This window comes from Xiphophorus hellerii, chromosome 10, assembly GCF_003331165.1.
Source record: "Xiphophorus hellerii strain 12219 chromosome 10, Xiphophorus_hellerii-4.1, whole genome shotgun sequence".
NCBI classification, from domain to species: Eukaryota; Metazoa; Chordata; class Actinopteri; order Cyprinodontiformes; family Poeciliidae; genus Xiphophorus; species Xiphophorus hellerii.
Genome location: NC_045681.1, coordinates 12,174,987 through 12,190,320, shown reverse-complemented (window position 1 = coordinate 12,190,320; position 15,334 = coordinate 12,174,987). Strand labels below are relative to the sequence as shown.

At 41.7% G+C, this 15,334-nt stretch overlaps 4 protein-coding genes across 16 annotated transcripts in view; 3 read left to right on the top strand and 1 right to left on the bottom strand.

The window, feature by feature from the left end:
* Positions 1 to 296: 296 nt before the first annotated feature.
* On the top strand, positions 297 to 4,658 carry syt15 (synaptotagmin XV). The gene is made up of 6 exons (XM_032573398.1): positions 297 to 1,215; positions 1,619 to 1,911; positions 2,496 to 2,663; positions 2,745 to 2,853; positions 2,930 to 3,112; positions 3,748 to 4,658. Exons 1-6 carry the CDS (start codon positions 1,029 to 1,031, stop codon positions 3,885 to 3,887), a joined length of 1,080 nt encoding a protein of 359 aa, XP_032429289.1. The 5' UTR covers positions 297 to 1,028; the 3' UTR covers positions 3,888 to 4,658.
* Positions 4,659 to 5,009: 351 nt separating this feature from the next.
* nat9 (N-acetyltransferase 9) lies at positions 5,010 to 6,999 on the top strand. Its single transcript, XM_032575040.1, has 6 exons — positions 5,010 to 5,170; positions 5,602 to 5,711; positions 5,806 to 5,946; positions 6,039 to 6,098; positions 6,453 to 6,547; positions 6,609 to 6,999. The coding sequence occupies exons 1-6, from the start codon at positions 5,094 to 5,096 to the stop codon at positions 6,756 to 6,758; spliced, it is 633 nt and encodes a 210-aa protein (XP_032430931.1). The 5' UTR covers positions 5,010 to 5,093; the 3' UTR covers positions 6,759 to 6,999.
* A 314-nt stretch (positions 7,000 to 7,313) lies between these two features.
* On the bottom strand, positions 7,314 to 11,573 carry lrrc59 (leucine rich repeat containing 59). The gene is made up of 8 exons (XM_032575039.1): positions 11,398 to 11,573; positions 11,164 to 11,270; positions 9,964 to 10,023; positions 9,404 to 9,562; positions 9,191 to 9,295; positions 8,717 to 8,789; positions 8,171 to 8,362; positions 7,314 to 8,070 (listed from the first exon to the last, which is right to left on the bottom strand). Exons 1-8 carry the CDS (start codon positions 11,552 to 11,554, stop codon positions 7,790 to 7,792), a joined length of 1,134 nt encoding a protein of 377 aa, XP_032430930.1. The 5' UTR covers positions 11,555 to 11,573; the 3' UTR covers positions 7,314 to 7,789.
* Positions 11,574 to 13,658: 2,085 nt separating this feature from the next.
* The window catches only part of LOC116727097 (microtubule-associated protein tau-like), a 33,422-nt gene continuing 31,746 nt past the window's right edge, over positions 13,659 to 15,334 (top strand). For 9 of the 13 annotated variants that reach the window (XM_032574244.1, XM_032574239.1, XM_032574242.1 and 6 more), the window contains exon 1: positions 13,988 to 14,113. The gene's annotated coding sequence lies outside the window, so the exon portion shown is untranslated. Of the gene's footprint in view, positions 14,114 to 15,334 lie in introns of all 13 variants that reach the window. The other 4 variants (XM_032574234.1, XM_032574237.1, XM_032574231.1 and 1 more) reach the window with 4 other exon arrangements.

Here is a 15,334-nt window from a genome sequence, read left to right as displayed (position 1 = left end):
GTTAAAAGGGAGTTGTTCCTTTCCTCTGTCACCATATACTCGCTCAACAGGAGCTAATGCAACAGTCAGTGACTGAGCTTCTTTAGAAATCTACTAACTGGTATTATGAACTACATTTGTCTGCACTGTAATAGGATTATATTAGAATATAAATGATTAAATTCAAATTTTTCTCTCTGTATGATTAGAGTGATTAATTTAGTGAATATTTTTTTTGAGGATAAATTTCTTTGAGTTGACACTACATAAATAAATACATTTTTAATTCAATTATGTTTTCTACATGCAAATACCGTGGTGTGGAAAAGTTTTTACCCCTTCACAATTTATTTATTTTTTTAATGTTTCTCATGTTAGCCAATGCAAATATCAGTCAAAGACAACACAAATTAACACAAAATACAGTGTTTAAATGAACATGTTTAATATTACTATAAATAAGGTTAGCATTTAATTCCAAAGTCACCAAAAGGCCCCACGTGTATTTCTGCCCAGACGCCTATTTTTCCAGCCTTTTAGAAAGCAGCGTAACATGATGAGAAACAGCCAGCTGCGTCCAAGTCTCACTGCTCTTCATCGTCACTTACAGTTCAGGTAGAACGCTAAGTTACTGCTTCTTGTCTGGACGGACATTCTGTCTCAGTGAAAGCTGACGAGAAGAACGTTTATCATGACTGGTGAGAATAAAAACGCATTAAAGATACGTTTATAACAGAAGTGAGTCCTGTAGAGAGTAAGTTTGGGTGTTTGATTGTTCAGACCAGGCGCCGCTGCTTGCTGTTTGTCTGTCCGTTGGTCTGCTGTTGCTAGTGCTGCTGCTGCTGATTCTGACAATGTGCTGCCTGAGGAGGAAGAAGAACAAGCAGGATCAGTATCAGGAGCTGATCAGCACGGTGCCATCGGTACCGGCCCACTCTGCTCCGGTGATCCCTGTGTCTCAAGGCTTTTGTGCCAGGCAAGTACCAGTAGCAAATATTAGTGGATGTATTGAGAGTAACCCCAGACAAATGCCAATCCGGAGGACCTAAATGCTTTGTTGTTTGTTTGTTTATGCAAGGCACGGTGAAATCCCTTTCTCTTTGCCTCCTCGCTGTATTCCACAAAATACTGTGGTTCTGAGAGATGTTGAGAGCCAGGAGAAAGAAAAGGAGGGAGCGATGAAGGTGGATGCTCAGCGAGACATTCTGGCTCACCGTGGGTCACTGTCAGTGAGAAGTAGGTCATAAGTGCCGTAGTTACTACACTAAAGAAATGCTTTTAATTTGAAATCTGCAATCTAGACTTTCAAAACTTACATTTAAAAATTAAACCTTCATTATTAACCTTCTGGTTGATATAATAACTATAATATGTTTCCGATAACTAATACTGATGCAGCTTAGCCCAACACAGTGAATAATTAAGATGTGAAGTATAATGTGTTTATGATAATGTTAGGTTTTACATTTCCAGCAATTTAATTAGTGATTCTTGTTTCTGAATTTCCTTGATTGGTATTTTTGCCTCTACAGTGAACAACAGAGAGATTCTCCAGTAGATCGGGCTAGCAAAGAGTTGGTAGTATCCGAAAACTGTTTATATTCTGATTTATTTTTCTGCGTCCCTGTTTTTTTTTTAGGTTGGTACCCAGTGGGGTCGGTGCGGACAGGTCTGTACTCTATGACCCCTCTGAACGAGGTGGCGGCCCCTCCTCTTGGCATGGCCACTCGCCTCTGCTTCTCTGTAGAGTATCGTCACAGCAGCGAGCAGCTCGTGGTCTCCTTGCTACGCCTCAGCAACCTCCTTCCCCGTTTCCACAGCAACATGACGCTGGTGGAGCTGCGGCTTCTTCCCGATGACCGGAGGCCCCGGCAGGCCAAGGCTCGGGGGACGGGGCCTGACCCAGAGTTTAACGACTGCTTGATTTTCCAGGCAAGGACATGTGGTTGAATTTACAACTTTGAGTTCCCAGGAGCATCTACATACATATGAGCATTATTGAAAAGTTAATTTACTTTAGTAATTGAGTTTAAAAGCTAAAACATACATTTTAAACTCATTAAACTCTGAGTGAGAAATGACTAAGCTAAAACAAACTGCAAACAGCAGAGTCACAATCATAGTGAAGACTTAACTGTCCAGCAGACACTGCTTCACAAGGAGGTTAAGCCCTAAAGGATCAATATCAAACAACGCAGCTGTTCACACAGAGCTTCATCCAGGTATATTAATGGAAAGTTAAGTGGAAGGAAAAAATGCAATACAAAAATAGATAGTTGCATCCAAAGTCCGAAGTCGGAGTAGCCATCTACCAGGAAGTAATATTCAAACTTTCTGTGAAACTGAATGTTGAATTCTCATTAACTGTAAACCATAATTACCAAATGTAGGAGAAATAAACACTTGATATACGTGTTACAAATCTGTGTAAGCGCAACAATACACACCCATCGTTTAAAAAAACATGTCTGCTCAGTGTGTGGGGGCGTGTGTGTGTGTGTGTGTGTGCCTTACAGGTATCAGCAGTGTGTGTGTTGCGGAGCACCCTTAGTGTGTGTGTGCTGAGTGTGGAGAAAGACGGTAAACGGCACGCCGTGGGCAGAGCATTGTTTCCCCTGGAAGGGGAGCTTGGTCAGGCCGGCAGAGTTCTGTGGAGAGACCTTGATCCCGAGGAGGTAACGCAGGTAAACACCAACACGTCCACACCCATCCACAAAGAGGTGATCAACATGCTCAGAATGGTTCTGCCGTCTAACCTTCGCCAGTGTTCAGAGCTGGGTGATGTGCAGATATCCCTTAGCTACAGTTCATCCCTGCAGCGGCTCTCGTTGGTGGTTCTGGGAGCTCGAGGCCTTCAGCTGCTCACAGATGCAGGTTTGAAGAATTTCATCAATAAAATCAAGGCTTTTACCTGCTCAGTGCACCACAGCACGCGTCTACGTTCCCGCAGGTGTGTGTGTCCAGGTGAGCTTGCAGATACACACTCAGATGGTGAAGACGAAGCGTAGCTGTGTGGTGAAAGGCGAACAGAATCCCATCTTCAACTACAGGATGACTTTTAAACTCCGACCGCAGCACCTGGATGATGCCTGTTTAAGATTTGAGCTGCAGCATCCAAATGACAACCGCTCAGGTGAAAAACGTTTTAATGAGTCAAAAAACATACATCTTTCTATCAGAACTTCTTAGATCAGCTGCATTCATGGTTAAAAAGAATATTTTTATGACTGTCAAGAGAAGAGCTAAGTAAACAATTTAGTTGCCCACCATCAGCATACTTCAGCATTCACCATAGACAATCAAATCATGAATGTCTGCAAATTCTCCTTAAGATTAGTCCACAAGGCTCAGAAAATGACAAAAAAAAAATGCTAGCCCTGCATTTCGGACTTAACAGGCTGCTGTAAATGTTAAAGTTCACAATAACCAGAAAGAGATTAAGCATTATTGCTGGTTTAGAAGCGTTAAAACACAAAGCCTCCCCTCTATAGAAAGAGTAGGCAACACAAGCAAGTGTGTCGTGTTAAATTTTAAACTAATGTTAAAAATTACAAGTAAATCGCTGACACTTTTGAGATCTCAGCGTATTCTTGCCCCCTCACAGATTAGCTGTTAGCTTTAGCTTCCAGGACCAAATAATGGGCATTTATTCTAAACCAATCTACTTCAGGTAGTGGAGGCATTAACTAATTATGACGTTTTATCAGAACCTCACATGATTGCTTTAAAGTAAGACCTTTGTCAAAGATCAGCTGTTGTTGCTTTCAGAACCTCCAGCCCTGCTGGGAGTGCTGGTGTTGGGTCCCTTCATGTACGCCAGGGGTCTTCAGCTGCAGCACTGGATGGACATGATCAACAAGGCACAAGAGCCGGTCAGAATGTGGCACAGACTGGGCCGGGCAATATAAATCCCAACACAGCATTCAGAGGCTAAAGGGGAGAAAAAAAACTTCAAATATTTGTTTATCTTAGACTCAAGTCCAGTCTCCAAGAGCTATTATCAGTGACGGTGTGCTTAAAGCTGAAGCTCCGGAGCATATGTTTCAAAAAGCAACATAGTGCTTTGTAAGTGTTGATTTGATTTGGTTGGCCACTCAGTGAGGTTTCAAGGTCCATATGGAAGAATCATGGTATTGGTAGTTTGACACTTGGTTCAACACGTCAAAAGGAAGTGAATCGTTGTTCGGACTAAGTAGTCTGGAGCTTCGGTGTAAATTAAAGATGCTCTTCATACTTTTCGCCACCAGATGTCACTGAAGTGGTGAAAAGCTTTGAGTAATTGACTTTTTTTCCCCAATACAATCTTCAGAAAGCTTAATTTGTTAGCGAAGCCATTCAACTGATTCACGTGTGTTTTGGACAAGGGTTTGCATCTAAATGTATCAGGATAGCAGCTGTCAACAACTGGGCTGAAAAAAAATTAAGGATTTGCCAATTTCTTGTTTATTTTTTATTTTTTTTAGATAAATTACCAGACCCTGTAGTTTAACTGCTCCAGTTTGTCCCTCCATTTGACCTTCAGTCCCAGACACACCAATAATATCATCAAAAGTTAACATTAATTAGAGTTGGAGATGAAAAGAAAGACTTTAATTGATTGTCTGCAGGCCTTGTAAAAGTATACTTCTTGCATTAATGGATTTAATTTCCCTTTGGAAATAAAGTATTTTTTAAATGTGACTCCCACTATTTGTATTTCATTTGTTTTATCTTGTTTAATTTATGCCTCTGTTTCTAAACTCTTACTCTTCATTTTTCTGTAAAGCACTTAGAATAATCTTGTACACTAATTCTTAAATGGATTTTAACTGAGCACAATAAGCCTTTAGTTTTGATTTGACACTAAATAAATAAAGTGAATTGAACTACAATTAAAGTTTAAAATTATACTGTTAATAGATATATGCGTCTTCTTGACATGCGACTGTCTAACAAATAGGAGACATAAAATCAGAATCAAAAGGGAGCACTCAGACATGAACGTACTGCTGCTGTCCAGCAGGCGGCGCCTCGCTTACTTGGTCCGCTGTGCGCAGTCGCAGTAGGAACCGTGGCGAGAGAATCAGGAAGCCATCCTCAGCTGTTATGAGTTTGTTTGTAGCTGTCTATTCATCATGAAAATAAATGAAAACACATTACTGGAGGGACACACAGTGTTACTGGTTCCATATAATGAAGAGCACGTCCCCAGGTCAGTACCAGCTGTTATGGTGCGGGTTATTTTTGATCCGTGCAGGACTTCTTTGGTTACCCCGTAGAAACGATACGTTTAACTAACTTGAATCTTTATTTTTAGCTAAATATATTTAATTTGGTGATCTTTGAGTCAAAGATGAACTCAAAATCAAAATGAAACATAACCACTTGCATTAATCAAAGTGTGTTTAAAATGCACTTCAACTTATCTTAATTTGTCTTTGAAAATAAATCAAACTATTTCTTTTAAATACGTTTAAAGTAACTTACTTGTTTCACAAACCGACTACTACTAGTTGTTTTTTTTCCAAAAATGACTTATTTTAACTGTGATAAATGTGACAAGTATTTATTTTGTTATTAATCATATATAGTTCAAACCACTGGCCAATAATCAGTGCTGGTACATCCTCTTGTTTTCCCCAGATATCATGAGTGGATGAAATCTCCTGAGCTGCAGCAGCTGACTGCCTCAGAGCCGCTGAGCCTGCAGCAGGAGTACGACATGCAGAAGAGCTGGAGGGAAGACGATGACAGTACGGTGCCACAAACGCAAACAATAACTATGAATCAGTCAACGTTTAACAAAGGGTCCACATTTGTTTTAATTTTCAAGCTGCAACTTTCCAGAATGCACATTTATTATCTTGGACAAGCAGCGCTGGGTGGACCCAGGTGTCGATGAGGAGCAGTGCATGGTGGGAGATGTCAACGTCTTCCTGACCGACCCCTCGGATCCATTCTTGGCAGAGCTGGAGGTCATGATAGCAGGTGATGCACATTCCGCTTGTTGTTCAGAGCCTTATTCTAAAAAATAGTTTTAATTTTTTTTTTGATTATTTTGTTCCTCCCTCCCTGAACAGAGCCCAGTTACAGAGGAAGAGGCATCGGGAAGGAGGTGACTCGCATGATGATGAGCTACGGTGAGAAGCTGTTGCTGTTTGTCACATTATAACCTAAACCTTCCATGTATTTTTTTAACAGATTTTTATTTTGAGCTCCCTAGTGTATCAAAAGGCAAATGGCTGCTGTGAATGCAGTATTTGGTTGGATATAACATTCTAGGTTCCATGTTAAGGACACTAATCATAGCCAAAAAGGAGAACAGAGAGGAAAATGTTTTATCGATTTGTATTAGCACCAACAGTTAAATGAAATAGGTCCTGCTTTTCAAAATTAAAAAAATGTGATCAAAACAAAATAGCTCAGAAATGTTACGTTATCCCGTTCAAATAAATACATTTGCATTGATTTGAGAATTGTCTGTTCTTCACCAGGAATCACCAAACTCGGAGTCAAAAAGTTTCAAGCAAAAATTGGTCTGGACAACCGAGTCAGCATCTCCATGTTCAAGAAGCTGCAGTTTCAGGAGGTAAGGAGACGACTTCAGGTCACTGTGCAGGAAGATCAGACAGTAATCGCCATCTCTGCAGGTATCTGTGTGCAACGTCTTCAAAGAGGTGACCCTCGAGCTGATGGTGGACGACTCCATTCGGACCAAGCTGCAGGAAGACGTGGCTTACATGAAGGAAAGGGACTACAAGCAAACATGCCGCAGCAGACATGAACTGGTTCAGCAGTGAGGCCGACTACTGTGAGCTCCATCGTCCAACCATTATTTGTGAAACAGAAAGACAGAGGCTTTACCTCCCTCCCTTGAGGAAGAGAGCTCTCGTTTTGGTCCAGATTGCTCACCGGCAACCTCAACAAAACGCTGCAGGCAACACGGTCATAAGGCCTTCGGACAGGTTCACTGTTCCACTGCCAGGATGAAAGCAAACCTAAAGCTAAAACTGAATAAAGTCTTCAACAAAAGGTCAGATAGATGGATGCTTCCTACTTACTTTGTATTTTCCCAGGCCTTTTTAAGCAACCAGGCTCCAACACGCTGCCACCTTGACCAGGGCACATCTGTATGCTTTTTGCTCATGGGTATTCCTAATGAGATACTGCTGTACTAAATAGGTGACTTCTGAAGGTCTTCCATTTGCTGTATTCTATTAGAGCTGAAGAGGCTGAGTGTAGGAACATGCCACACTCTTCAGATGTTTATAAAAAGAGAAAGTTTGGAAACATTGGATTCTTTAAGCTCTAGTGAAAACAATAGTTTGCTCCTCAGAAATAACATGAAAACTCACTTTCTTGCATCTTTGGCAAAAATGTGCCTGTTTTTTATTTGTCATGTAGCAAAAATGACTCAATTACCAGCTGCAAGCATTTACAGCGTTTACCTGCGAGATTTAACAGGAACAGCGACCTAGATGGAGAAGGCACTGCACATGTTCCGACAGCGACAAGCTTTGGCACGCGCACACCTCTGACGACACTCCAGAGCAGCACCGACGTGTCCGCTTCACATTTAGCTGAACAGCTCAAGGGCAGCCTGCGCTCCAATTAATGTAAAGTGCAAAGCGCCGCCCACAGGGAGATATTTAGCTGATGTAAGAAGAAAACAGGCCGTATAAAGATTTTGACAGTAATTCCATAGGAATAAGTCTCTGTGCAGGCCTTCCACATCCCGGCATCGCAAACGGGAACGATGATTTCTACATGTTAAAAAAACATCCCAGAGACACCAGGAAAAGCCTGCAGCTCTCATCTCTGATGGCAGGGTTTAGTTCTTCGATGTTTGTGTGGACTCCAGGAGGTCCTTAGCAGTGGATGACAGATTGCGTAGCAGCTGTCTGACCACGCCCCCCTGCACTTTGGCCCAGGATAAACAGCCGTCCACGGCCGCGTTGATCGGCACGCAGACTTCTTCCCTCTGCAGGTCGGTCAGCCGACATGCGGCAGCAACTCCAGCTATTCCCAGCGTCAGCAGGAGGAGGAGCTTAAAAATCCAGCCAATGGGAGAAGGCTGTGATTTAGCTGCTGGCTTCACGTCGACCTTTTTATCTGTGAAGACAAGAAAGGTGATGTTGAAGTTTCTTCAGCTTCTGAAGCCTCAAATTTTGGAAAGATGCAACAATCAGAATAAAAAATTTTTTAGCCCCACTTGCTGCTTGCCCGTTCTTTTTCTTCTTCTCCTCGCTCTTCTTCTTCTGTTTGTCCTGCACAGCCAGAGCTGCCATCTGAGCGTTGTACTCCTTCCTTCTCCTCTCCTTCTCCTCCGCTTTCTCCCGTTTGCGAGCTTCCCTTTCTCTGGCCTCCCGCTCTTTCTGCTTCGTTTCCTTCTTCCTCTCCAGCTCTAAGTGCAAAAACGACATAAGGTCATCTCCCTGTTCCCGATTTATCATCACTGCGCAGATAAACGGGGTTCTGAGACATTTCGAACCATTTTGAAAATGCAAATAAAGTGAATTTGTCTGTTTTATGGTTTCAGGTTTTAAATATGACAAACCACAGAGTTTAAAGAAAATAGAGAGGGATGGACAAACTAATCATTGGTGGATATATAGCAAGAAAAAAATGTGATTAAAGCCATTTTCCTTGACTCAAGAACAGTGGCTGTCATATGTAGCTTTATGGATTTCAAAATAGCTCCAAGAATAAAATATTTCCTCTTGAGGGGGAGGAGGGGGGGTTACATTTAATTATCTACCTTTTTCTTTCAACAGGCGTTTCTCTCGTGCACGATCATACTCTTCCTGTATGGCTCTCATGTGCTGTAGGACCTGAAACACACCAACATTCGAGTTTTTATTTTTGAGCTGGCCTCAGTTAAGGCCAGAGAAACTGGTTCCACAAACACCGGTATCATATTTTCCAAAAGAAACATCTTAAAGATCCCAAAGACATCAGGGGAAATATTATAGAAGGACTGGTGAGAGAAACATCTAATTCCATATAAGGTGTGTGTCATTATGTCAGCATTCAAACATGTTTGCAGTACTGTAATGGTTTGTTTCTTCAGTACCTGGGCAGTTTGCTCTAATTGATTGGAACCATGAATTCTAGTGAAATTAAATCTCGATCTATTAACGTTTTCTGATGACATTAATAAAATGGGGAAAAGAAGAAATCTTTATGGAATCATTTAGTTCTTGTGTAAAGCTGCTGAATGTGTTGCAGCCACCTTAGAGGCACACTGTTTGCACTGCTTCTCATCCAGACAGTCTCCTGCCGCTTTGGCCAAACCTGGCTCCAGAGGATTATCCTTCAGGTCAAGCCACTTCAGACTCTAAACAAAAGAAGAAAAAATAAACAGTAAGTCTGCTAACATTGCACATATTATCAGTATTTGAGGCTTTTTGGCACAACTGTACAAATAAAATATGATCCTACCCACCCTGAGCTGAGAGAAGCTGACCGGCAGGACCATCAGCTTGTTGTTGTAAAGGTCCAGGTGTTGCAGGTTCACCAGGTTCCCCAGGTCATCTGGCAAACAGGTAAGCTGGTTTTTACTCAGGTCAAGCTTCACTAAATGGATGAGGCTGCAAAACTCTGGCTGCGTAAGAGAAATGGGGTAAAGCAGACAACAATCATGTATCTGAACATAACTGTGTTAGGAGAAGAAAAACTATATTAAATGGCAAGCAGCTGCAAATATACATTTTCAAGTTCTGCTACAACTGAGCTTAAGTCGAGGCTTTGACTAGACAATTCCAATATCTTAATATGACTAAATCTAAACCAATAATTTAACTGTGGCTCTTGCTGTATATTTGGGGTCTTTCTCCTCCTGCTAGATGGTGAACATACACCACCTATGGATTTCTTTCAACAATGGTTTTATTCTTAGTGGTACGATCTAGAGCAGCAGGTGCCTATGCAAACATCTGTCTGCCCTTTCTAGCAATTAAAGTAATTTCGGTCACAAAGTTAGCAATGTGTGTGTTTGATACTTACAGGAAGGGAGATGATGTTGTTACAAGAAAGGTCCACGACTGTGGCTTTAGGAAATAAAGACTGTAGGAGAAAACAAAGCAAGATTTAGATTAATAAAAACAACTGTATTCCTAATCATTGTAACTTATTAAACTGCATAAATATCTTAATTCCAACGGATTTAACACTGTGACTTCTTCAGTTTATTATTTCACAAGATGAAGATCAACGTTCTTGTGATATGTGATATTAGAAACCTTGGATGACTAAGGAGGTGTATTCTATACTGAGGGAGCGTAATGCTGCTTTCAAATCTGGTGACATGGACACACTTGAGAGCCTGCTGACCAGCAGTATCTCCTCCTGACCAGCAGCATCTCCATCTGGTCTGGGAGCTGCAAGGCCTCAGACTGGAAGTCTCTGCGAAGAGTGGTGAAGACAGCGGAGAGGATCACTGGGTCTCCACTCCCCCCTATCCATACCATTGCACACAGACGCTGCTTAGCCAGAGCAAACCAGATCCTCTCTGACTCCACCCATGCTCTCCATGGTCTGTTTATCCGGTTGGCATCTGGCAGGAGATTCCGTAGCATCTGCTGCAGAACAGCCAGACTCAGAAATAGCTGTCTCCCACTGGCCATAAGATTGCTCAACAATCCCATCGCTAAACTGGCTGAGACTGCTTGAAAATACTAAGTTATATACATTATTATTTGTTTATTATGTAATTATAGGCACACTTGTGTTTCTGTGTGGCCAAGCGATGACATTTCATTACCAATTTTACTTATGTTTCTTTGAGCAATGACAGTAACATCAGTCTAAGTCTAGTCTAAAAATGCATTAACCTGGGAGGCAGGTTAGTTAGCTAGAAGGAAATAGCTAAAATGCTTATTTTAGGAAAAGGTCTAATATTAGTAAACTGCCTAAATACAAAAGAAAAATCTGCAGTTTCAGCAATATATTTATTACTCCATACGGCCAAGGCTACACAAACAAAAATAGAATCAATTGACATCACAGTGTTAGGAAGGTGGTTATAATGTTATGAATGATAATGGACGTGTGTTGCACTGACTGATTATTTGGTTACAAAGAATGCACAAAATAATAAGATAATCGGAAAACACAGGAAAAGAGTACTGCATTTAAGTGTGTAAATGCATGAATTGAGGTTTTATTCGCAGATAATGATGAAATAAAAGCTGCTGGGAGACTTACGAGCTCTCTGACGGGCACATCACTGAGGTTGCACAGGCTCAGGTCCGCCTCATTCCCGCTGATTTTATCCTTCAGGTTTAACACTTTGGGTTTGCTCATCCTGAAGTCTGGAGGGGAACACGGCAACAGAGTTCACCAGATACAGAACCGAGTCAAACTGTTTTACTGCACACACTCCTGATAAGCAGACAACAGGAAACACAGCAAATCTAAACGCTTTACGTGACTGCTCACCTGGGGCAACGGCCGGAGCAGAACTGAGTCCAATAATGACAAGAAGGAGAGAGAAATCGAGCGTTTCGGGGTCTAAATATAAGCCAGTCGAAGAATAATCTCTGCTAGAGTTATGTATTTGGAGCTCTGACTGCCTCTCAATGAAAATCCACGTCATTGGTTGAGCAACGTGGCGACGTTAACGAGACAGCGCCCTCTACCGTGGCGGAGGACACAGCAGGTTAACGAGTAGCTGCTTTTCTTCAGTTTTTCCTCAAAGATTTATATGTTTATATATAGGCCTATATTTTTTTCTTTTTATAAAAAATAAAATCATAAATAATGTACAAAAAGCGTAAGCATTTAAAAATGAGCACCAACAATAATTTAAAGGGAGACTTCACCAGCATAGAAAGACCTATCTTTAAGGTTAGTCATGCACCTAAATAAATGATAATTTTAACGATAAAGTAGGGAGCTTCCTTACCTGACCATTTACAGTATCTAAAAATTTCCATATGGATTTATTTTCCATATAAAAACAAAAGTATGGCTGCCTTTTGTAGAAAACGTTAATATCATTCTTTTTTGTAAAATAACTTTTAACACAAAATATATCAAACAAATGTATACTTTGATCCATTTAAAAGGGATTGAATGATATTTTCCTATGTATGATTTTGTTTAGTCAACCAGGCTCTACACATTCACAACAACTTGGAAAATTGTAGCTATACTTGTAATAATTTCATCCTCTTCGTCAAGATATTTTTACATAACTTTAACTATCGTAATAATGGGAGAAGCTGCAAATTAAACCAGAAAACAGAAAATGATTACTCTAATCCTCAGATCAGGGTTTCTTGCTTTAGGGTTGTCTCTTTTAGTGAATATCCAGAATAATCAAGGCATCCAGTCATGAATGATAAACGATAGAAGTTTTTAGCTTCCTCAAAATAAAAGTGGTTATTTCAAAGTAGTCCAAAGGCTTTACCACAACTTCTCATCTGTCTAAGCCAGATAAATGATGTTAACATCTTCCTTCAGACTGATGGGGCCAGATGGGCGGTCAGCTTACATGCCTGGAGACATGTCTGAGTCTCTTAAATGGAAATGAACACAGTATCCATTCATAAGTCTTCCACAGAGGCTTTAAAGAAAAACCTCTGCAAGCTTCAAATGTGACAAGCATGGTGCAAGATAAAAAAAAAAATCCTCCAACATTGTCAGGGAGGCAGAAAATTTCTGCTGTTGTCTAAAGAGAGTCTTTTTGTTGAGAGGAGATATCAAAAACTCCTAATGAAATAACTTTTTGACTTTGTTGGCAATTTGTTGACTATTTTAATATGTGCAGTTAAAAAATTTCTTGTTTGTTAGAGGAGAATTGGCAGAGTGGATCGAGGTGATAGAAAGGTAGCAGTAACTTAATTAAACCACTCAGTAAAATCAAGGGATGCAAAATATAATCTCTGAATTTACAACATTTTGACCTTTAAAGCAGATGAGCTACAGCTGCAGAAAACCAGACAACTGGGATCATAATTCACAAAGACTCACCAGACAGAAACAGATTGCAAAAATATTGCCCGATCCAATGAATCTTTATTTCGGCTGCAACAATCTCATGATACAATCAGACCTCGGTGTCAACAAGGTCAAAACATGGATCCAACCTAAAAAAAAAACAACAGACTACCATGTCATGCAGAACCACATTTCCATCTTAGCTTCAGTCAAATCGTTGTGAAGCCAGTGAAAATTAATCCGCTCCTCTGTGCAGCTTCAGACCACTTAGGGATTTTAAAGTGAAGCCAATGACTCCACAGCAGCACCAGGCTCACAGTGAACTCCCACCACAGATAAAACCAAATAATCTGCAGCCCCACTGCCAGTGGCAGATGTTGCCTGGGCACATGTCCAAAAGAGGAGGAGAAGGATGGCACAAAGAGTCGCATCCTGCCAACGCATCAAAGATGTGACTGTCAGTAATTCCAGTAGTGTTTCCCTGGAGATGGATGCTTTCTCTCCTTGGTGGCAAAAGTTGTGTGAGGCTGTGAGAGGCCAGTAAAAGAAGGCTGACACAGGGAGGCATTGTTTTATGTGCCATGACCTTTGTACGCAGGACGGTCTGTAATTACAGCTTCTCTGTACTGTTACTGTTCTACATATTCACCCTTTTTCTTTTGGAAACAAGTACTTTCTACCTTCCTATTTCAAGTTGTTGAATTTTGTGACGCCTTACGCCTGGATTATTCAGTCGGAAAACTGACAGCTTTTCCAAATGAAAATCTGAGGCCTGTGATGCGTTCATATTTTAGAGAACCACCATCTGTTGACATTTTTCCAAACTCATGTTTTTATTCGCATAAAACTGAAAACAATAAGGTGTTATTTTGTGCTGCTCTCTCCTATATATATTTTTAAATTGTCTATTAGTTTGCAGGTAAGAGTCATCATTAACCCTATAATAAAATAAGCTGTTCTGTTAACACTTTTTTCCCCCTGTGTTCTGCAGTTAATTGTCGTCTATAAAACAGGTTATGTCTTTGTTAGTGTTTATTTACATGACAGCAGATGGCTGTTGTGAGCACACAGGTTGCATTTCAGGACTGGGCTCCGCTCCGCGGCGCCCCCGTCCGGCCTACCGCTGCACTGCGCGGAGAAGCTGTGCGTGTGTGTGCGTGTGCGCCCGGTGAGCGACTGCCGCTGAAGAGACAACGCCGCTGTCTGCTGTCAGGTAAGAAAACCGCCGACACATTTCCTTCATTTCACCGAATTAATCAGCGAGTCATCACTTGGTAATCGAAGACAGAGGCGCCGACGCGAGCGGGACGCAGCGTCGTCTTTTCTCCATCGGCATTCCTTGTCTTGTCACTTCATATATTTGTGTGTGGTGGGAGAGGTTTTGGCCTCCATGCGTTTCTACGGCCAGAAACATCCCGCTCAGGACTGAAAAACGCTTTTTTCTTGCATCGTCTGTCCGCGCATCTCCCCCTGCAGCCGCTTGTTCTTGCTTTCTTCTTTTTGCTTTCAGTTGTTTTTATTTTTATGCACCATGCGCCGTCTCCATCCTCCTCATCGATCCTCTCCCACAATAAAGGCAGAAACGTGCTTGTGTTGCAGCCATCATCGCTCCAGCCCCGGAGCAGCAGTCGCCTCTCCACAGCCACGGCATTCCGCGTGTTTTCTCCTCATTCCCCGCAGGGATCAAATAAAAATGTCTCCACCATCCTTCTCGGCGCAGGTCCCCCCGTCCTTGAACGCTCTAACGGCGCTAATCCGCCGGAATATTTATAATCTTGTTATTGCGAGGTCTCAAGAGGACAATGATGTCATGGTTTTCGGTGATATTTACTCCAGTTTGGTGTCTGTGCGCAGTTCTTTTGTTGTCTCCGTTGCCCGCTTTCAGCTCAGCGCGTTAGTGTGAATTTTGGGCAGTGAAGCCGTTCATTGCTTTCCTTGCTGCCCGTTATTCTGGATCTTTCGCTTCTTTCTTGCACCTCAGGGCCCGAATGGTTTCTCATGCATTCTTTATTCCCCCCTCACATGTAAATATGCATTAAATTGTGCATCCTAATCATTGCAAAACACGACCCAACTCCCCCCCTGACTGCATTGATTATGTGTGTCTTTTGTGCTTTTATATAATGACATTTATTTAAGAGCGCAGACAGCGTGGGCCGTCAGGAGCCTGCGCGCCTGTGCCAAGCCCATTTTTCATTTGCTCAACAGTGCAGCGAGCCAGCTTGCTTATCTGTCACATATGGACTCCACAGTAATCCACCTGAGGTCAGTGGACACAATCTGAGCCGGAGAGCCTTTAAACGTGACCCCTTTGTGTGCTTTAATTGGCTGTTTTTAATGCAATAACACCTGCGGGTTTGTTGAGCTGCATGGATTTGGCGTCGGACACACCTTGTCCTCCATCCTCTCCATCTCATACTTGCAAAGCATTGAT